Consider the following 22,051-nt stretch of genomic DNA (forward strand, 5'->3'; position numbering starts at 1 on the left):
AGCATTTGTATGCCACCTTTCTACCCAAATAGGGTCCCCAAGACAGCAAACATTAATACATTAAAATGTAAAGCATTTTTAAAACCAATTTAAATTTAAATAATATAAAAATAATTCAATAAACACACACAGGTGTGCCCCTTAGTGGGAGCTGCTTACCTATGAGGTTGATCCACAGTCCATGCCGGACCATATTTTCACCCTCTGCTCAGATACCATAATTTTTTATTATTACAAGCAATCACAATTCTGCTCTTATTACTCTCATTGTTTGAAATTTCAATGCCATGAAAAGCCACCTTCATAAGACAACTCAGAGAAGTAATTCAGTCAATTTTTGTGTGAACCAAGGTGAGTTTCTATTTGCTTGGACAGCTGCCACATGGAGCTGAATCCTTTATTCTGTTTTTAATTAAGGGCTTGGCAGCAAGAGCCCTTTTGTTAGCAATTCTCCCAAAGACAAACCATAATTCTGAAAGAAGATATTCAAATGTTCTGGAAGGCCGCCAGCCATCAAAAGTTCTTAATTGTTCAAAAACCGCACCACGCTTAGCTCTCTAACTTTGCCATGGAGTCCACAGGAAATCTTTACTGTTCAAAAAACAGCACTTTGAATATATTCCCGGAATATGTATTTGTTTTATTTATTTATGTTATTTATACCTTGCTTGTGACCGTAATGGGGAACCAAAGCAGTTTACATCATATAGGACGCCTGCATAGACTTTAGTTTAGATCCAAACATTTTTGGAGAGGAGACATGGCTTAGTGGAAGAGCATCTGCTTGGCATGCAGAAGGTCCCATGTCCAATCTCCAGCATCGCCAGTTAAAGGATCAGGTAACAGGTGAAGTGAAAGAGTCTCAGTAGACACTATGGATCTTGATGGACCAACAGTCTGATTTAGCGTAAGGCAGCTTCATGAGTTCATGTGTTCTGCAATTAGCAAACCCTCCCACTAGTACCAGGACCCTTGCTCTAGCCCAAGAATGAGTTGCCTGGTAGAAAATTCCTTACACAAATGGAAGGTTTCTTGTCTTGGAGGAAAGCTCCACAGTTAGTGAAATGGAACTCTTGGATTCAACCACTTATTGCTTCATATCCCTTCTTTTTTCCATAATGGAACTCAAGGCAATGTCCATAAGGTTCCCATGGAGGTGCTGACCTTGGGTTGCCAAGTCACCCAACCCCCAGGGTGGGAGGTTGGAGGTCCAGCACCTACCTTTCCTCATCTCCCTCACACATACGTGTGGAGCGCTTCTGCAGTCCCAGCCTGTGCAATGACATCACTTCTGGGAAGTGATGTCATCACACGGGTCACATGCCACCCTGGGAGTGCTCTCGTGCTCCAGAAGGGGGTCAAATTGGGCCTGATTCGGTCTGATTTGGGTGCAAATTGGGCCCAAGTCATCTCAAATCTGGCCCAGATCAGCCTGAATCAGGCTGCTGAAGAACTTGGGAGTGCTCCCGCTCATTTATAACCTGGTTTTGAACTAACCTAAATTTCTCAAGATAATTTCCAGAACATAAAAAGACAAGCTATGTGCTCCGCAAAATTGCATGGTACAGCCCTTCCTAGTCAATTCTTGTCACTTAAAAAAAATAATCCAGTGACCCAACAGTCTTATACAACATAAATCACACCAATACTGCTCTCTAATTCCACCCTAGCATTGAAGCCAATGCAGCCAAAAATGCTGCCACAACCAGTGTTATACCAAATCAGTATGAGCTAGCAAAAAAGCTGGGAAAGTAGAAGAAGCACCATTGGCTGAATCCAGAAATCTCTCAAAGGGGCCACCTTTGGGGCTGGGGATTCTCTGCTCCCAGCCTCTGCTTACCTGGCCAGCAGGGGGGAGCGGAAGGCACAGCAAATGGGCCTGGGAGGCAAGGAAACTCCTGGACAAGTGTGCAGCAAGCACACTTTCTGGTGGATGCGATGATGGCTCTTCCACAAATAATGTCATTGTATCCAGCAGCAGGCATACTTCTGCACTTAGCAGGGGCCAACTTTGACTGCCAATGGGCTGAAATTGCCCAACGCAAAGTGCAGGAACATGCCTGCTGCCGGCACAATGATGTCACTTCCAGGAAGTGATGTCATTGTGTTGCACTGGGAGCACATGCTTTGCATTCACAGGTGAAAAAACATCTGGTAAATGCCAGCCACCCCCCCCCCAAGGGCTGGGAGGGTATAGGGACCTTACAACCCTACCACCAGACACAAAGAAAATATTTCAATTGCACCACTTCCACAAAGACACAATGTAACTGAATCAGCAGTTACATTGAAAGAAAGTTATTTAATCAACTTATTTCAATATTTATATCACGCTGTCCTTTGTAAAACAGATTCCAGCAATTACCCAAAAACGCCACTAAAATGCATAATAAAATAATAAAACATCACATGCTGATTATTTATATCAAACGTTTAAAGCCAACCATTGTCGGTCAAATGAGCTTGCCCGTTATCTCTTTCCTGCAGGCATTCAGACAGTCAAAGGGGGGAAAAATGAATGAACTGACATCTGACCTTTTATTTTCTCTCAGCGCCTTGTCTCCTTTCTTCCATGAGATGGTTGGTTTGGGAGAGGCTTGCGGCTTGCACTCAACCGCAACTTCTTGGCCGATGGTAATGATGATGGTTTTCTTCAGCTGACTTAGTGGGAATGTTGGAGCAGAAGCTGTTTTACAAGGAAATAATTTAGTCTTAAGGAAGAATCGCCGGCTTGCATCCAACTGAATGTTTCTACAGGCTGAAGGATTTCCACCTGTGGGACACAATTTTGTCACCTACCCCCTCCACCTGCAGCCCCATGCCCTTAAAAATCTTCTCCTTCAGGGCGCATTTTGGGCTTCAGTGGCAGGGGGAGGGGGCAGCGTAGCGAGAAAGTCACTCTCTGCAGGCAGAAACGTTAGGCTGGAGCCAGGCCTTGGTTTAAGAATTCACTAACTTCTTTGGCACTTTACATATTGTTCATTTCTTTGGCCTTACAAAATTCTATTGCTGTTAAACAAAAACAATTAAATAGTGTACTAGTCCAAAAAGATTCACTAAAATCCCTTCCTGTCGTCAATTAAACATTCTGACAAATTGTGTTAGTTGAAAAGTATCACATACGAATAAAGGGGCAGGAGTTTTAGAATTTGAAGACTCTTTAGAAGCCGTAGAATGAGCTAAATTACAGGAGAAATCATTCTAGACGATGTTAAACATTATTTGCCATAAATGTACTTCTCCTGAAACTTAAATAAAGCTACTTCTTATAGCTTAATAAATGTCATCTATCTGCTAGTTAGAAGGGTTTATTTGCTTTATTCTCATACATGCCTGAATTTGAATTTTGTTTTCCCTAAATAAATCTTGTTCAAAATTGTTTGCTTAGCATCCTGCTGAACTCCTTGAAATTTAGCCAGTGGGATAACTGTTCTGTTCTTTGGTGAAGAAAAGGACACGATGATAGCAGCCACCCATAACACACAAAATCCAGTTAGACTAGGGGTGGGCTGTTTCTTGGGGCTCAAAATCAGTTTCAGGTAGGGTTGCCAGCCTCCAGGTAGTGGCTGGAGATCTCCCGGAATTACAGCTGGTCTCCAGGCCGCAGAGATCAGATCACCTGGAGAAAATGGCTACTTTGGGGGGTGAACTCTATGGAATTATGCCATGCCAAGTTCCTTTCCCTCCTCAAACCCCACTTTCTCCAGGTTTCTCCAGGTTTCCCTCCGCAGATCTCCAGGAATTTCCCAACTTGGAGCTGGCAACCCTAGTTTCAGGTGAGCAGCCATGTTGGTTTGCAGTAGAACAGCAAGACTCGAGTGCAGTGGCACCTTAAAGACCAACAATATTTCCAGGGTATAAGCTTTCAAGAGTCAAAGCTCCTTTTGTCAGATACAAGACATCAGCTGTCCAACAAAAGGAGCTTCGACTCTCCAAAGCTTACACCCTGGAAATCTTGTTGGTCTTTAAGGTGCCACTACACTCGAATCTTGCTGTTTGGGGCCTGAATGCCAGAAGCATCTCAAGTGTCTACCTGAAGCTGCTGCTGTGCCAGCAAGGAAAGGGGAAAGGGAAAGCCAAAGAGCTGTGCTTGCCCCTACATGGCAGCACTCTGGGCTCCAGCAGGCCTGCCAGCACCTCAGGGGTTCAAATGGTCCTTTGGGTGCTGACCTGGTCCTGCATGCCGCACAAACAGCTGGGGATGCATTTTTGGACACATCTGTCAGGGATTGTGTACCGTGGGTTAGACTACTCTCCTCACCAAGTGTAAATCAAGACCCATTCTAATAGAGGTAGAAGCAATGAGAGATGAGTGAGGGCTGTGTGCCATGTCTAAGGCAGCTTTCAGGTACCTTTGGATCATCCCTTCACTTCTGGTTTAGTGCTGAAGCTGAGGGTCTCACCACACAGTGACACGTGCTCTTTAAGTGTAGGTTTTTGCAATTTTATACCTGGGAGCTGTAGTTTTAAAAGAGCTGTTGGATAGAGAACAATTCACTCTTTTTGTAAAACAAAGAGTTGTGTGTGTGTGTGGGGGGGGGGGTTGAAAAAGAAAAGGAGCTTTTGGCTAGTGCCCTTAACTCCTTAGTTGCTGAACTGCACAGTCTCCCCCACCCTCTTTATTTTAAAATCTGGCAGATTCTACCCAGAGGGGTTGCTGAACTACACAGTCTGTTCCTCCCTGCCCTCTCTGGGTGGAATCAGCGGGGGGGGGGGGAGGAGACTGTTAATGCAGCAACTAAGGAGTTAAAGGAGCTAGCCAAAAGCTTATTTTCCACCCCTCCCTCCCAACTCTTTGTTTTACAAAAAGAGTGAATCTTTCTCTACAGCAATACAATTCAGCGTTTCTTTTAAAACTACCACTCCCAGGTAAAAGTGTGAAACCTGACACTTAAACAGCATGTGCCAGGCCTCACTGTGTGGTGAGACCCTGAGACGACAGGATGCTGTTCTCCTATTCAACATTGTTCATGTTCCAGACTCAAGATGTGTTATCACTCTGTACTCAGAACACTGAGGATTCCTACATTCCTCTCCATTCCCACGTCTCCTTCTGACAATCCCAGGGTTCCTGGGGATTGTATATCCATGGGTTAGACTACTCTCTTTTCCAAGTGTTTACCCAAGACTAGTTCCAAGAGTGGTGGAAGTACTGAGAGGTGGGCAAGAGCTGTGTGGCATGTGTGGAGCCCACACAGTAGGATAATTGCATGGGTGGGTGGGATTTTGAAGGACAATGGCTCCTCCTCCTCCTTCCTCCTGTGCATCTCCACTGAGGAGAGGGATAGACCTGCAAATATGTTCTTCCACACAGATTCTGTGACCCCAGGGATGAATTTGCAGGAATCTGCCAAAACTTCTACACATGAATAGTTGGTGACACATGTTTGAGCCCTGACTGAAATGATTGCAAAGTCATGACAAAACCTATGGATTTGGGCACTCCTTCAAAACTACCAGGGAGGTCCTTTTATTTTTTTTTACACTAAAAGCTGGACTTCACTGTGCTCTTCAGGATATGAAGCTTACTAACAATTCCTAATTTGTTCATTTATATCCCCTCTCCCACCATAACAGGATAGTAAGTAGGCAGAGTGAGCATAGAGACTTCATAGGCTATTGCTAGATGAAAAGGCAAAAGAAAGCTGGGTATCTGTAGCATATCAGGGCACCTCAGATTATTTAGATAAGGCTTGCCTGCCATACATGAGAAAAAACAGACTTAAAACGGATAGTCCGGAAAATTGAATTTTATCTGTTTGCTACAGAATATAAGGACTCAGGTTCTCTAATTTTAGTACGGGCACAATCACTAATAATAATAAGGGAAGAGAGATCATTTCAGTTCAGATTAGACTCTACATAACCCGTGGTCTGTTCTGTGTAACAAATTGACATTGTGTTCGATTCACCTGGAAACAACTGGGCTAGTGCTTACCCTATCCTACCCCATTCTGAATACAGGACGACATTGACACTGTTCCCCATGAAACTTACTGTGCAAGACACCCAGGTGAAATGTGACCCAAGATAATAGTGGATTCTTAATACATTGGAAACAGAGAGAGGAATTTCATGAAATTCTGAAATTACGCACCCAAAATTCTCAGCTCAGCACTGGTGTAAATAGCTCCATGCTTATTTTCAGCGACACACTGATACATTCCGGCATCTGACTGATTGACACTGTGGATCATCAGTACACCATTAACCATCTCAATCCTGCTCTGTAATGGAATAGAAAAATAATTCTACAAAAGCAAACAAAATGAGGATAATCTGTTGGGTTTTCAGCTTTAGAGGGAACTAGAAGAGGGGGGGAGGCATTAATATGTATAAAACATGCTTGTTGTACTCATCCTATCATGGTGGTGGTGGAGAATGCCCTCAAGTCATAGTTGACTTATGGTGACCCTGGTGGGATTTTCATGGCAAGAGACTAACAGAGGTGGTTTGCCATTGCCTGCCTCTGCATGAGACCCTGGTCTTCATTCGAGGTCTGCCATCTAAATACTAACCAAGGCTGATCCTGTTTAGCTTCTGAGATCTGACAAGATTAGGCTTACCTGGGCTATCCAAGACAGGGCACTTATCCTATCAAGCTGGAGGAAGTTCTTCCAGTCTAAGGGAACCCTCATCCTGCTTACAGAACCACTTAAGTTGGAGGAAGGCTTCAAACTTTGTTTAGGGTATGGTAGGCCACACACAAGTGTGGCCTCCCCTTTCTTTCTTCTGTTGCTGGGAGAATGCTAAAATATTTTAGATGCAGAAAAGTGCATGCAATGGTTGCAAAACCATGCTTGAGAGTGCACAGGAAGCAATTGATGCAGTCTCAGGAAACATAAAGGGAGGTTCCCAGAGGTCACAGAACCTCTGCACCCTAAAGATCTGTACCCTGTGCACAAGACCTTCAGCACCCTGTCTTCTTGTCCTCTTCCAAAGGAAGAACTATGAAAAATAAGTGATATGAAATTAAAGTAATTTACACAGGTTGCAGATTTTTGCCTATCACGACAAATGGGCACAGAATTTCACTGTTTTGTTAAGCAGAATACACACAGCCCTAATTATAACTCAGTAGGTTTCTAAGGGGTCTCACATTGGTTTAATGTAAGCAAGGTGATCTGAAAGCCAAATAAAATTACTGTGAACTTACCTCCTGCCACAGCGGTGCTCCATTTTTTAGCCAGCGATAGGTGGGCCGTGGCTTTCCAATGGCTTTACATTCCCATTGAAGTTGATCCCCACTGTCTAGCTGGGTATCATTAAGCCTCTCCACCCAATGTGGGTATGCTGCCAACAAAAAAGAAAGGGGATACCAATGTTTATTGCTCCCAAACTAGACAGTTGGACCTATCATTCTTAAGGTTCAGTGAATGATTTATCTCTGAGAGTTTGGAAAATGAATAAGACTCCTTGTCTACATCAGCCAATCAAGAGTGGATGAGTAGAATGGGGAATCACACACATGAGCACAGCTGTATGCTGAATTAGATTCTTGGTTGATCAGTGTTAGTATTTTCTACTCAGACTGGCAGTGGCTCTCCAGGGTCTCAAGCTGAAGTCTTTTATATAACCTACTAACTGGTTCTTTCAGCTGGAGATGCCAGGGATTGAACCTGGGACCTTCTGCGCACCAAGCGGATGTTCTGTCACTGTGAGTTATGACCTGTCCCCTGTGAGAAACTTGTAGTGTGATATAAAGATTCTCTTTAATGAAACTTCCCCAGGACATCAAATCATGGAGAGACTCTCCTTCTCAGGAAGACAGGGCAATAAAGATCTCCATTTTTATGACACAGATGAGCTATCACCATTTGGCTGAACTGTTAAACTGAACTAGAAGAATGGTTGTTCATGTGACCTTTGATGGCCAACAAAGCCAGAGACTACATGCAAAACTGAATGGGTGATAGGGTGACCTGCGAGGGATTGGTGGGTATCTTTGGAGGGGGTGAATCCACCCATCAGGAGGAGTTAAGAGTAGAGATGGGCATGAACAGCAATATGAACAAAAAAAAGCCACGGACAGCCCAATCTGCTGTTCATGAACAAGCTGTTCTAAATGAACAGGTGGTCGTTGCAGGCCTCATTCGTTGCTGTTTGTCAAGCCAGACAGTCTGGCACCTGCAATCAATTCCCTTGGCAACTTAGGCAGGGATTGTCTGAACTCTGTCTGAACTCCTGCTGTTGCCCTGGAAACCCCAGTCTAAGACCAATTTAGCTTGATAGGCAGGTCTTCTTTTCAAGTGTGGAGCTCCAAATGTATTACAAGGGAGCAAAGAGCAGGGGGAGGGGGTCTCCCAGCTCTGGCTTAGTTTGCAGACAGTGGAGAGGGAGAGAGTTGCTGTTGACATTTTGATAGAGAGAGTGCATTGGAGCTTGAATTTTGTGTGTGGTGGGATAGGGATCTACCCCTTCAAGTTCCAGGGCTGCTGCCAGGCTCTGGGGCCAAGCTATTATTTATTATTGGTACCTTTCCTGCTGCCTGCTCAGGTCAGGTTTCTGGGAGTGGTGCGGTAGGGATATTGACTTGGACGATGGCTGGAGGAGAGCCTGCTGGCCCCCACAAACAGCCAACCATGAACATGTTCGTGAACAGGGCCATGTTCGTGGTTGTTCGTGAGTCCCTGTTCATGGATGGCAACGAACAACAGACATCATGTTCAGGGTTTTTTTTCTGTTCATGCCCACCTCTAGTTAAGAGATCTGTAGGTCCTTTGTCTGTGGGTTTGTTCTGAATCAAGAGCAAGGGTAAGGGAGCATTTGCTTCTATCTCCTAGTGCTCTGGAGAATGGGACATCCATCAAATTAGCTTGGATTTTGAGATGCCAAGGCAACATTAGAGCAAACTTCAAGTTAGGCTACTTAAAATGTTTTGTTTTATTTTGCCTGTGTAGCCTTTTATGCCATGGTATGACCTGCCTAACATTTCTGCAACATATTTAGTTTAGTACAATAAAGGTATTTCTCTGTTTAAGAAGGCTGTGTCCAGATTCTTCTCCTTGTTTCCTGCTGTTTGTTCATGCTTGTCTGTTTCTTAACACCCAAGACCAGTTTCGAACACCTGGAGTCTGTTTCAAACATCTATTATTATTAATCACTAATGTTTCATTATCTGAACAGATTTTTTCTACTTAGTGAGGGAGAGAACAATTCTCTAGCAGAATTGTTTGTGCCAACCGACAGACTACTATAACACTTGAGTGCTTGTCTGGATCAATTTTTCTTGGTGAAAGCCAAAAGCTAAAACATTGCATTGACTGAGGTAACCCCCCCCCACACACCCCTCAAAGTCAAAATCACTAGGAATTGGGGGAGGGGAGTGTTATGCTCCAAGTTTACAGAAAGAAAGCTCTTAACTGGTAAGTGGCTGTACATTGGGCAGCTTGGGCAGAATCCTGCCTTAGACTGAAGGTAGTTTCACCAGCTTAAGGAGCCTTTCCCCAGCCAAAGAAACTTTTTTTCAACTTAATTTCAGGTATGTAATTGTGTTGGTCTGCCGTACAACAGCAGGATATGGGTTGAGTGGCATCTTAGAGACCAAGAAGATATCAGATATCTGAAGAAGGGAGCTCTGACTCTTGAAAGCCTATACTCTGAAAATCTTGTTGGTCTCTCAGGTGCCACTGGACCCAAATCCTGCTGTTCTTCCAACTTAAGTGGCTCTTCTCTTAGGGTAGGAGTCACTCAAGATAGGGGAAGGATCCTTAATGCTAAAAAAAGGCTTTGGACTTTGCCTAGTGGTGTGGTGGGATACAGATTGGATCCAGCACAAAATTTCCACTCGGACTAAATAAAGCTCTTGTACAGGCGGAAATGCAAGGACAGGACTGTGGTAGCCCCTTGTGCTAAGTCAAACTTATTGTAATCCCACTTGCGTTTCCACTCAATCTTGTGTAGCTAATTTCAGGGCACTGTAATATATAGGGATGAAATTACCAGGTGTTGCACATGATCTTGCACCAGGGGAACTGTGCACATCACAGGATCCAAGCCACTGTTTCCCAATGTGCTGGTGACAACATTAAAAGGGCAACATGGTTGAACCACTTATCTAATGTTCTGCCCCCAGAAGTGCATCTTGGGTGATTTTTTAATGCCAGATCCACAGCATCGTATGGTATCAGACCACAGTCTGAATCTCATTCACAGACCATTCTCCGCACAAAGATTTCAGTGACATGAAGAATGTTCTGGAGAGTTCCTTGCTCTCCTGCCTATTTCTGAATCCCATTTCCCTAACTAACAAAATGGTTTAGCAACAACAGATGACACTGTGGGCTTAAAGCCTTAATAACTATTCTACAGATGCCAAATTCCAAAGGAAAAAAGCCAGCTCAAATAATAAGGCTTAACTCATTAATCCAAAGCACTGAACAGGAAAGCTGTTTAAATCTCTTCTGTACAGCATTGCAGAGGATCTGGTGTCAATGGCCTTGACACCAAGGAATGCAGAATAATATATCTGGCAGGGTCGGTTAGTAATTGAGAGTTAGCACAGTGAAGGATCTATTTTGGACAGAATAAAATCAATAAAGCGCTTTAATAGCAGCTCCTGTGCTGGGCGGAATTTAAGAATAAATCTTGCAATCCATTTGGTATTTGACCAGTCACCAATCAGGGTCCTGAGCGGCTGCAAACAGACATGAAAGTTATGCCTGGAGCACTGGTTGCAAAGAATATAAATCAGGTTGATATTTAGACTCGAGTCTCCAGATATCCAAAGGATGGTTGGCCTACAATGTGGACATATATTGAAATGTTAATGCAATTGGGATTGTACATGTATAGCCAAGAAACTTGATAGAAAAAAATAATCCTGAGGGTAAAATAATAAAGTTCAGAACTTTAGAGTGTGCAGAACATTTCACATATGCAGGGTTTGATCCAAACTCCTATGAGATCGCAAATGAAGTCTCAGCTGCCTTTCCCTGTTTTTTAGCCCCTACCAACCCCCATAAAGTGCTTCTTGAAAGTTGGGGGACTGCCTTGGGAAGGATGAGGAATGCCTGAAAGAGTGAGGAGTAATTTATGCCAGTTCCCCACTTGCCACAAATTGAGGAAACAAAGTCCAACCTTGCGCTTACAACTGGAAATCACATCAATGTAGAGGTTAGTCCAAGAGTTCCCAACCCAAGAAGTTTTCATTAGTGCTCTGTGGGTGAAGGAAAGAGGGCAGGGAACATGCAAACATGACAGCAAGTTGCATGTATACTTATTGTGCACAAACAGGTTTGTTGTGATGTCTAAGTGCGGCCTTACTCACCACAGATCTAATTGCATGAATTTAGGCTTGCAAACAGTTCAGAAGAGTGGGATATTTTTTTCACATATTCACCACGGAAGGTACAAACTATTCAAGTTGGGAGGAAAAATCCAGGGAAGTGGCTGTGATTCCACTTAGAAACAGAAGAAAATCAGTATTGCCAACCTTGAAACTTCCTGAAGTAATCTTTGGGACTTTCTGCTGCTAATGAAATCTAGAATGGAGTGTGTTATGTACCATCAAGTTGACTCCAACTTATGGAGACCCTATGAATGAAAGCTCTCCAAAATGTCTTATCATTAACAGATTTGCTCAGATCTAGCAAACTGGAGGACATGGCTTCTTTTATTGAGTCAAGCCATCTCATTTTAGAACTTCCTCTTTTCCTACTGCCTTCCATCTTTCCTAGCATTATTGACTTTTCCAGTGAGTCTTATCTTCTCAGGATATGATCAAAGTACGATAGCCTCAGTTTTGTCATTTTAGCTTCTAGGGAGAATTCAGGCTTGATTCGATTTTAGAACCCACTTACTTGTCTACAATATCCATACAATATCCATACAATAGGCCATCTACAATATCTGTAAAACTCTCCTCCAGCACTACATTTCAAATGAATCAGTTTTCTTCCTATCAGCTTTCTTCACTGGGTGTCCAATTAGAATGGTAAAAGGCTTTAAAGACTGCTGCATATTCACGATTTGGAAAGATGATAATATAACAGTGTTGTGTTCTGAGTTGCAAACCAGAAAAAGAAGCATGTATCCTACCACTCCACAGAGCAAAGTCTGAAGTCTTCCTACAAATTAAGTGGATTAAGCTGGAGAAAAGCTCCTTGGGCTGGATTAAATGATTGGCATGAAACTGGTGCCTGTCAGAGAAGATTGGCAAGGCAGGGAGAGAGGATGAAGTAAGTGGTTTAATGCTGTATATTATTTTTGTCTAATTTTTGTTTTTATTATGTACATCTCAAAACCTCTTTGACTGGATAGGTTGAAAATACATATTGGTTTTCCATTTTTTGTGGGTCTTTAAGCAGCAGGCAAAGGTTGTTTTGTTCTGGAATGTGTTTTGCATGTGACCTGTACTCTATAAATGGTTTGATTCATTGCTAGTTTGTTTTAATTTGGCTGTGTAACTGATACTCTTGACTAGAGATGGGCACGAACCGCATTACGAACTTCAAAAACCAACGAAATTGGCGATCGCGCGATCGCGATCCAGCCAGTTCGTGATTGTCCTCGTCCAACGAACCTGTGTTCAGAAGAAGCCTGGTTCAGTGTGTTCAGCTGCAGTTCGGGAAGCCAGACAGTCAGGTGCCAGCAATCAATTCTCCTGGCAATGGAGCCAGGGGAATGCATCAACTCTGTCTGCGCTCCTCAAAGATACTATGCAAAAATATGACTAAGCAGAAACAACAACTGTTAATGGAAACAACGGATTGTGAACTAACAAGTAAGGTGAAATATTTGGGAATTGAACTGACTGCAAAGAATATAGATCTATTCAAGAACAATTATGAAAAACTATGGACTCAGATTGAGAGAGACTTGATTAAATGGAATAGGCTTAATTTGTCATGGTTGGGTAGGATTGCAGCAGTTAAAATGAATGTGTTACCAAGAGTGATGTTTTTGCTACAGACAATACCAATCATCAGAGACTCCAAACAATTTGAAAAATGGCAGAGGAAAATATCAGACTTTGTATGGGCAGGCAAGAAGCCTCGAGTGAAAATGAAAGTTTTACAAGATGCAAAGGAAAGAGGCGGAATGCAACTGCCCAACCTGAGACTTTACCATGATGCAATCTGCCTAGTTTGGTTGAAAGAGTGGATGACATTAAAGAACAAGAAACTATTAGCCCTAGAGGGATACAAAAAAATATTTGGATGGCACGCATACCTATGGCATGACAAAGTAAAGGTCAACTCGATGTTCCTGCACCATTTTGTACGGAGAAGTCTATATACAATCTGGAAGAAGTACAGAATTTATCTACAAGAAGGAACTCCTTGGTGGGTGGTTCCATATGAGGTGATAGACCCGAGAGCTGTTGATGATGAACGACAATGTTTAACATATAAAGAAATAACTAAAGTAGAAGCATCTAAACTTAGAATAAAGACGCAAGAGGAACTATCACCTAATTACGATTGGTTCCAGTATAGACAGATCAGAGATTTGTATAACTCGGACTCTGTAAAAGGAGGTATACGAATAGAGAATTCGGAACTAGAGCAGACCCTTCTTAAAGAGGACAAGAAAAGAATATCCAAGGTATACCAAGTACTGTTGAAATGGTATACTGAGGATGAGACAGTTAAAACACAAATGGTGAAATGGGCTATAAATTTTAACAAAGAAATAACAATGGAGGCATGGGAATACTTGTGGAAGACTACAATGAAGACAACGACATGTACAAATATCAAAGAGAACATCTACAAAATGATCTATCGTTGGTACATGACACCAAAGAAGATTGCGCTAGGGAATTTGAACACTTCTAATAAATGCTGGAAATGTAGGAAGCATGAGGGCTCCCTCTACCACATGTGGTGGTCGTGTGAGGTAGCCAGGCAGTACTGGGGGGTAATAATAAGGGAAATGAGTGAAATTTTACAATTTCAAATTAATAAGAACCCAGAACTCCTGCTACTGAACTTGGGAATGGAGGGAATTCCAGCCCATCATAGGACGCTGATATTTTACATGACGGCAGCAGCTAGACTTTTGTATGCGCAAAAATGGAAAGTACAAGAAGTGCCAACTATCGAAGATTGGATTTACAAATTGCTGTACATGGCTGAAATGGACAAGATGACAAGAAAACTGAGAAATCTGGACTCAGGGCAGTTTAACACAGACTGGGAGAAGCTGAAACAATATCTGGAGAAGAAATGGGAGGTGGGAGGAAAACTGTGGCAGTTTGAGAACTACTGAAGTATAATAAAATGTAGAGGGGGGTGACTTTACCGGGGGGAGAAGAGATAAATGTGAATTTATAAGCAGTTAGATTAACAGATTGACATATATATAGATATATATAGGTTAACAAATAGAATATTGATAGAAAATAATTAACTATAAGGATTAAATATAAGGATTGAGTAATCAACAATATTTTCTTTCTTTGATAAGATTTGTATAATGCACCAAACTGAATGTCTGAAGGTATAGACGAGTCAAATTGATTGACTATGTGATGAGAGTTATATAGAACTATTATAAAAAGACAGAATGAGTAATATATAGAGAATAAGTCAAATTGTTTGATTTAAATGTGTAAGGTTTTTATGGTTTATGATATATAGAAATATTTAAAATTGGAAAATGGGATAAATTGTTTATCTAAGATGGAACAAAGACTTACAGTTTGGGTATATAATAAGAAAAATAGTTAAGGATGTACTGCTTAGTATAATGGAGAATATATATTTGTTTTAGATAGAGGAACTTAATAGAAGTAAGGGAAAAGGGACAAAGGGTTGGAAAACTGTTGGAAGTCAACAAAAGGGGGGGAAGGGAGGGGGTTAGAAATGAAAAATTTGGGGAAAATTTGAATGTAAATGAAAAAATAATGGATTCTAACCCAATAAAAAATTTTTCAAAAAAAAAAAAAAATCTGTCTGCGCTCCTTCTGTCGCCCTGGAAACCCGAATGGAAGCCCAGCTTACCTTGATTGGCAGGTCTTCCTTCCAACCACAGAGCTGCAAAGCAGTTACAAGTTGGGAGAAGACACCCAGGGGAGGGAGGGGGAAGGGGGTGTTCTGTAGCCATGTGCACTCCAATCTCATCCCTGCAAACCCTGATAGGCAGCTCTGACGGCCAAACACAGACCTCCTGCATTGCTCAATGGGACCTGTGCTTATAAATAGCCTATTTGCAAAGGCCTTGTTTTTAAACTGTAGCAGGTGGTTAAAAAAAACTCACAAATTGCATTGATAAATATTATTCTACATTCAGGGAGAATAATAATATCTAAGTACTCAAAAAGGCAAATGGATTCTCACTGTCAAAAAACTCTGTCTGATAGATAGCAAATATTAGCAGAAAACAGTGCAAGAAAAGGATCTTTGGGCGATAAATGAGAATCATTTGCCATTCATGAGAAACTCCCCCAAATTAATGAGGTTGCCCAAGTCAACCCATTGTTCACTTTAATTAGACGTATTTGAGAACATCAGGCATGTGCTGATAAGTCGTTCAAGTCCAGAGTGTTTTGTTAGCATGTAATTACTAAATTCTGTTAGGATCAGTCTTATTAAAATAATAACAATTTTAAAAGTTCAGAGGATTCAGAGCCTAGACTTTTAAGGTTAAGGGGAAATAACAGATGTCCTTGTATCTCTCTCATGTATCTCCCTCCCCTACGACAATCAGACTCAAGCATACGGACAGTCCTTGAAACGCTCATTCATGCCCTGTAATTGAAAAGTGTCACGTGGGTCCATGAAACTGTCTCACTGAGTCTGACCATTGGTCTATCAAGTCAGTACTGTCTATTCTGACTGGCAGAGGCTTTCAAGGGACTTCGTGGTCCCTTTAGCTGGAGATGCCAAGGAGTGAACCTGGAACGTTCTGCAAAGCAGAGTAGAGCAAATCAGATGTTCCACTGCTGAGCCTTGGCATCTCCTTATGGTCCACTAGAGAGAAATCTGAATCGAAGTTGTAGAAAAATACTTGCTGTGATGGGGGGAGACAGTTCCAGAATTTGGGCCCAGCAATTCCAGAACCTTGCTCTGTCAGCCATCTGGGCAACCTATCTTCAGAACGATCCAGAGGAGTTAGCTGTGTTACTCTGTAGTAGCAAAAATAGAAAAGAGTCCCGTAGCACCTTTAAGACTAACCAACTTTACTGTAGCATAAGCTTTTGAGAGTCACAGTTCTCTTCTTCAGATGCGCATCTGAAGAAGAGAACTGTGATTCTCGAAAGCTTATGCTACAGTAAAGTTGGTTAGTCTTAAAGGTGCTACGGGACTCTTTTCTATTTTTATCTTCAAAAAGAACTGCTGCTCTAATCTCCTCTATCAGACAGCTTCCTTCTCAAGATTGGTCAGCAGAGGCAGTACACTGTGCATGGTGGGATTCGATGAGAACTGGTGTGTCTAATAAAATCTAATCTGGAAGTAAAAAGCTACTGCCTTCAGACTGGGCCTTGTTCCATGCCTTCTTCTTGGATGGCCTCCTTAATGATGACTCCTTGTTTGATCCCGGCTATGTTTCTGCTTAACTCTGGATTTCCTGCCAGGAATGCTGACTTCAGACCTGACCTGAGATGCTCTCTGCCATACTCCAGGGACCTGTTATCTGCGTCTGATCCCTGGTGCCCCTGATTTACAGCCTACTTGGATTTCTCTACTATATCTGAACTGCTGCACACCTCTACATCTGACAGAAATATACATGTTCAAATACTGTCTCCACTTGAAGCCAGCTGGGTGACCTTGGGCCAGTTACAGCTCTCTCAGAGCTCTCTCAGCCTCACCCACCTCAAAGGGTGATTGTCGTAAGGATAATAATAACACACTTTGTAAACTGCTCTGAGCAGGCATTGTCCCGAAGGGTGGTATACAAATCGAATGTTGTTGTTGTTGTTGTTGTTGTTGTTGTTGTTGTTGTTGTTGTTGTTGTTGTTTATACCTTGGATTTATGCCCTACAGGACTGGTCCTCACCCTGTATGAATCAAATCTCAGAGCTTTCCCCAGAATCTTCCTTAACAGGGAAGCATTCTCCAGCAGAAAAGACAATGTGGAGATGGTTTGCTGAAGGTAATAACCTGAAAACTATTGCCTGTGGTCATGAAATCAGATCTCCAGCACAATAATTTGGGTCAAATTTCAGATGTCTACAAGATATGGGCAGCATGAGGAGCTGAATCCCAACACAGAGAGAACCAAACAACTCAGATGTAGTAACTCCAACCATGGAGTGGTCTTGATCTCCCCAGGGGTGAACATCAAGACAAATGGCTCAGACAGATGCACAGATTGTTTCCAAAGTGTCAACTACATCAGGCATTCAGTGTACATCTAGTTGTCAGCACTAGGGAAGACGGGAATCAAATCAGCCCATGACTGCATGAGAAATGGCAGGCTGACTCTCAGTGTTTCGGGCATCCCCCAAAGCATTCACAGAAAACTGGATCAGATTCAGTGGCCAAGCTGAGCATGATTAAAGCAGACAGAAAGCTAGTACCTAAAGATGAAGGCAAATTGGAGCATTCCCCAGAATGACAAGCTTATTCCCATACCTCGCCTGAAGCTTTCCAAGGGACCTCTTACAAGAGATGACTGTTTACCTATAAATTATTTTCAGGTAGGAAGTCATAATTGGTCTGAAGCAGAACAGCGGGATTTAAGTCCAGTGGCACCTCAGAGGCCAACAAAATTTTCAGGGTATAAGTTTTCGAGAATCAAAAGCTTATACTCTGCAAATGGTGCTGGTCTCTAAGGAGCCACTGCATTCAAATCCTGCTGTTCTAGCTATAAGTCAGCAAACCTATAAGAAGTAGAACCTATAATGTTCATGTCAGGCTCTTCTCGACCAAGAACTGTACTGGGGCTAAAAAAGCTATCACTCTTTGCAAGGAGAGAAGGGGACTCAAAACAATGGGCAGCACCACTTATGAGGGCTTGAACCATTACTTTTTATCAATCTAGTATGATTTAATGTCGGGAGGGAAGGTGGCATAGTATATCCTGAACTTGTCAGATCTCGGAAGCTAAGCAGGGTCCGTACTTGGATGGGCAACCACCAAGGAAGACTCTGCAGAGGAAGACACTGGCAAACCATTTCTGCTTCTCCCTTGCCTTGACAGTCCCTTGCTGCTTTCCTGGGGTCACCATAAGTCGATCGCAACTTGATGGTACATAGACACACACACAAGAATAAATATAAATATTTCTTAGACTGAGCTGCTTCCTGTTCATATGTATCTAGTTCACTCAACAAGTTCCCCAGTCAACAAATGCTCAATCATGATTTAGTTCTAGCTGAAATAGATAATACCTTTGATGAGAAACTCACGTCTAGAGCCAACTTACATTTAGAAAACACATACGAAGAAACTTTCAGAAGGGTTGATCAATGGTATAGATAGATGATTTTATACACTGGACTAGATATTCATTTGGGGGTCTCTCTTTTAGATAGCAGTGTATACTTCAGATACTGTCATGTATGCCAGCATTCATGCCATTGTTGTGTTCATATGCCACATGCCATTATTGTGTTACTCTGCATGCTGTTGCTGCATTTTAGAGTGATATAAGCATCCATGTCATCATTGTGTTATACATATTGTCATAATACCTAAGTTCCATACTGTATCTTATGCATTTAATATAATTCATCTGAAGGTGTTCAGATCGCTAGTACTAATTTCTAGAGGAGCAAATGGCCTCTGTCTTATCTCTAAGAAATATGTGCTTTCACTTTGAGCGGCCTTGGGCTGAAGCTGCAGCTGTGTGCTAAAATGTATCTTTTCACAGAAGAGAATGATTTCACTCGGTACTTTCTCTAGACTAAACTGCTTGGTTCCCATGTAACTTTTTAGGTTTTTGCACCTGAATGCAAAGGAGCGGGAGAACGTCCCTCTATATCAGTAGTCCTATTGTTTAACTAATTACTTCTGCCAACTTTTCCCTATGAGTGAATACCTGAACTGGATAGATGTCTAAATAAAGTTTCTCCAATGAATGCATCTGTTTGCTTGCTATAAGGGACTTGGGGATCTTACTGCCAGGGACTGACACCCTAGGACTGACAGATACTACAGGCTTCTTTTGGGGGACCCTGCTGAGCCCATGAGGCCAGGACTTTTGCCCTGAAGGTTTGGCATCAATGTCACCATTAGGGAAAAAGCTATAAGAGGGTGGAAGGAGGCTTTACTTTTTCCTTGCTCACTACTTTCCCCTGCAATCTCAGCCTCAATTGTTTTTCACTCAACCAAGATACCTGCCATGCATTTGGTGCATTGAAGCACATCTCCTTTCATTTGTGCTTGGTCTCCTGAAAGCTGCCGCTTGGCAGAGAAGTACCAGCCAGAGCTTACAAAGACGCATTGACCATGGAATGCAGATATTCCCAAAGGGGCTCAGTCCAAGACATCTGTAATCTCCAGAACTGAAGAACTGGAAGGTGTATACTGAGTCTTCAAGAGTCCTGGGGGGGATGGAGTGATAGTTCATACATGCATGCTGATTGCTGAGTTTCTCGTCTCTCGACTGATTTACTTAGAAGAGCTGTATTGCTGCCTCTCCAGAGACCCCTAACTGAATCAGAGCTGGATGTGTGAAATGGTTGTTTTCATATTTTCGACACCATTGCAATTTAATGGCTTTCAGGAAACTTTTACACACACACACAGAGGGTTAATTCTCCAAATGATAGAAGGATTGCCTTTAGCTTTAAGAAAGAGGTGCCCTCAGTGGCCATTGCTAGGCAACCACAAAAGTATTCAGGCCTGGTTTTCTGTCAGGAAAAGGCAGAAGGATGGGGACAAGCCATTCGCAGGGTTATTTTGGCCTTTGAGGGAGGCCTCTTTGGGACCAGGCCTGGGAGCAGCCAATAGACAACTTGCGTGACTCATCCATGCCCAGCTGCTTGCTATTGTTCAACAGCAGCCATCCCATGACATCCAGTGTAGTGGTAAAGAGTTTCATACTAGGATCTAGGAGACCCACATATGAATCCCCACTCTGCAGTGGAAGCTCACTGGGTGATTTTGGGCCAGTCACACACTTTTTTTTTATTGGGGAGAGAGTTATTATATAAGATTATATGGTTCTCTTTGTCCATTTGGAGTTCCTTTTACTCTTAGAAGCATTTTTTCCTCTGCTATTGCACTGCAATTTGCAATCAGGAGTGAAAATTGTATCACAATTTTGCAAGACAGAAACATGGAAACATACTGTATACTTGCAGCTGCCCTCTGAAGACATTCCTTCCACGGGAGTTTTCCGCTTTGCATTCGTACGTCCCTGCATCTTCCAGCTGCACGTTTGGGATTTCAAGCACTGCTTGGGACTTCCGTAGGCGGGCTTTGCTTGGATTGGGGCCATTGACTTTCCTCCATGAGATTGTTGGAACTGGGCTGAAATATTTAGCGAAGTCACGGTTAGCTCTTTCCTGCCATCAAGAATATAGATCCCTTTCCTGCTTGTTTAAGTACTTAATCATCTAAGGAGCAATAAAAAGTAATCACAATTAAGGCTCACGAATGGCTTGATATATTTCTGTTTCAATAGAAGAATATTTAATAGGGCACTGCTGCTGTCATGAACATTTCCTGTCTACCAGAAAGTTTCTTTCCTAGTCGTTAAGCCACAGAATTTAATTTTTCAGGGGCTCAAAGCCAGAACATCCCAGACCCTCAGTCCAAACCTAATACAAACATTTCCTTCAATAGGAGAGAGAAAGGTGTGGTAGGACATTTATTATAAATTCAAGGTTGGCTACAGTTCACAAAAAAGTATGATCGCTCTTGCTGCTGTCATTTTGGCAAGAGATAGAACTGCCCATCAGCATTCAGTCTAGCATTAAATACTGAAAACACACTGACATATGGGGTTAGCAAGCAAAACAAGCAGGGGTGAGCCCCTAGTAAACAATAAAACCTAATCCCCAGTAAGAAGCAAATATTTGTCTCTCCAAAACAGGACCTATAACAGCATGCGGCCTGTAACTATGGAGACCACAACAGTCCATTAAAATCCACCAAGCACCCTCTCTGGAGTCCACCAAATTCCCTCCTAAATTGGACAACTTTGCAGGCCTTCCTGAAACTGGGGTGGGGGGTGGGGGATGGAAACTTCTTTATCCATTCAGGAAGGTTTTTCCATACAAGTGAGCCACTCATAATAGATGCACAACTAAAAGGACCTGAAAAATGGAGAGCAGGGCCAAGGGACATCATTGCTGCAAGATGCAACATCTAAGCTGTGCTTTCTCCCCTGCTCTCTCCATCTTTAGGTAATAAATTGTGCAATGCTTGTGTCATGGGCCAGTCTGGGCTCACTGAAAGTGAGGACTCCTCAGAAGGATAGGAGCCTTGTGTAGCCAGTCCTGACTCCTCAGGAGAAGAAGAGCTCAGTGTAGCCAGCCCTGACTCAGCAGAAGCTGGTGATCAGGAAGAACAGCTGCTGCCTAATCAGAGTCCACAACCAGCAGCTGAGCCAGCTCCAACACCACCAGTAAAGTCCAACCATCAGTTGCCCAAAGTCCTCAGTCAGCAGCTGAGTCAGAGGCACCAATGCCCTCCAGCTCCAACACCACTGGTGAAGCACAGCCAAGGATGCCCAAACCTCCAGCCCCCCCCCCCCGAGAGCACCGCAGACAAAAGCAGTGTGTAGAGCTGCAGGAAAGGTGACAAAGTGCATGCCTCCTGGCCAGACACCAGCTGTTTATTGAGAGCGATGTGTAGTGATCACAGGATAGCTCCCAAGTAGCTGGCTGCAAAACCAGCCTGTCTATAAAACCCAGCCACAGAAGACCAGGAGGTGTGGAAGCCACACGTCAGAATCCTGCTCTGATGGCGGCTGCGCTGCTGAATCTTGCCTTGCTCTCGCCTATTATGAGTGGCTCACTTGTCAGCAAGTGACAGTGTGTGACCCCTGGACTGTGCCTTGACCTTGCTTCTGGATCACCCTTGCTCTGACTGGTAACTGACCTATGGACCTCCTGACTTGGCTTTTGGATTCTGGACTTTGGACTCGCTCTTGGCTTTGGACTTGTGCTCTGACCTCAGACCGGACTTGGACAACTCTCCTTGGGCTG

At 42.9% G+C, this 22,051-nt stretch overlaps 1 protein-coding gene across 1 annotated transcript in view; it reads right to left on the bottom strand.

Annotated features, from left to right (window-relative positions):
• CNTN5 (contactin 5) overlaps positions 1 to 22,051 on the bottom strand; it is a 511,103-nt gene that overhangs the window by 186,861 nt on the left and 302,191 nt on the right. Inside the window, exons 8-11 of the mRNA XM_054973696.1 lie at positions 20,188 to 20,369; positions 7,157 to 7,293; positions 6,098 to 6,227; positions 2,536 to 2,686 (exon numbers count right to left, since the gene is read on the bottom strand). Of these exons, the coding sequence (XP_054829671.1) occupies positions 2,536 to 2,686; positions 6,098 to 6,227; positions 7,157 to 7,293; positions 20,188 to 20,369 (600 nt within the window). The remainder of the gene's footprint in view (positions 1 to 2,535; positions 2,687 to 6,097; positions 6,228 to 7,156; positions 7,294 to 20,187; positions 20,370 to 22,051) is intronic.

The sequence above is a fragment of the Eublepharis macularius genome, chromosome 3 (genome assembly GCF_028583425.1).
Source record: "Eublepharis macularius isolate TG4126 chromosome 3, MPM_Emac_v1.0, whole genome shotgun sequence".
Lineage (NCBI taxonomy): Eukaryota > Metazoa > Chordata > Lepidosauria > Squamata > Eublepharidae > Eublepharis > Eublepharis macularius.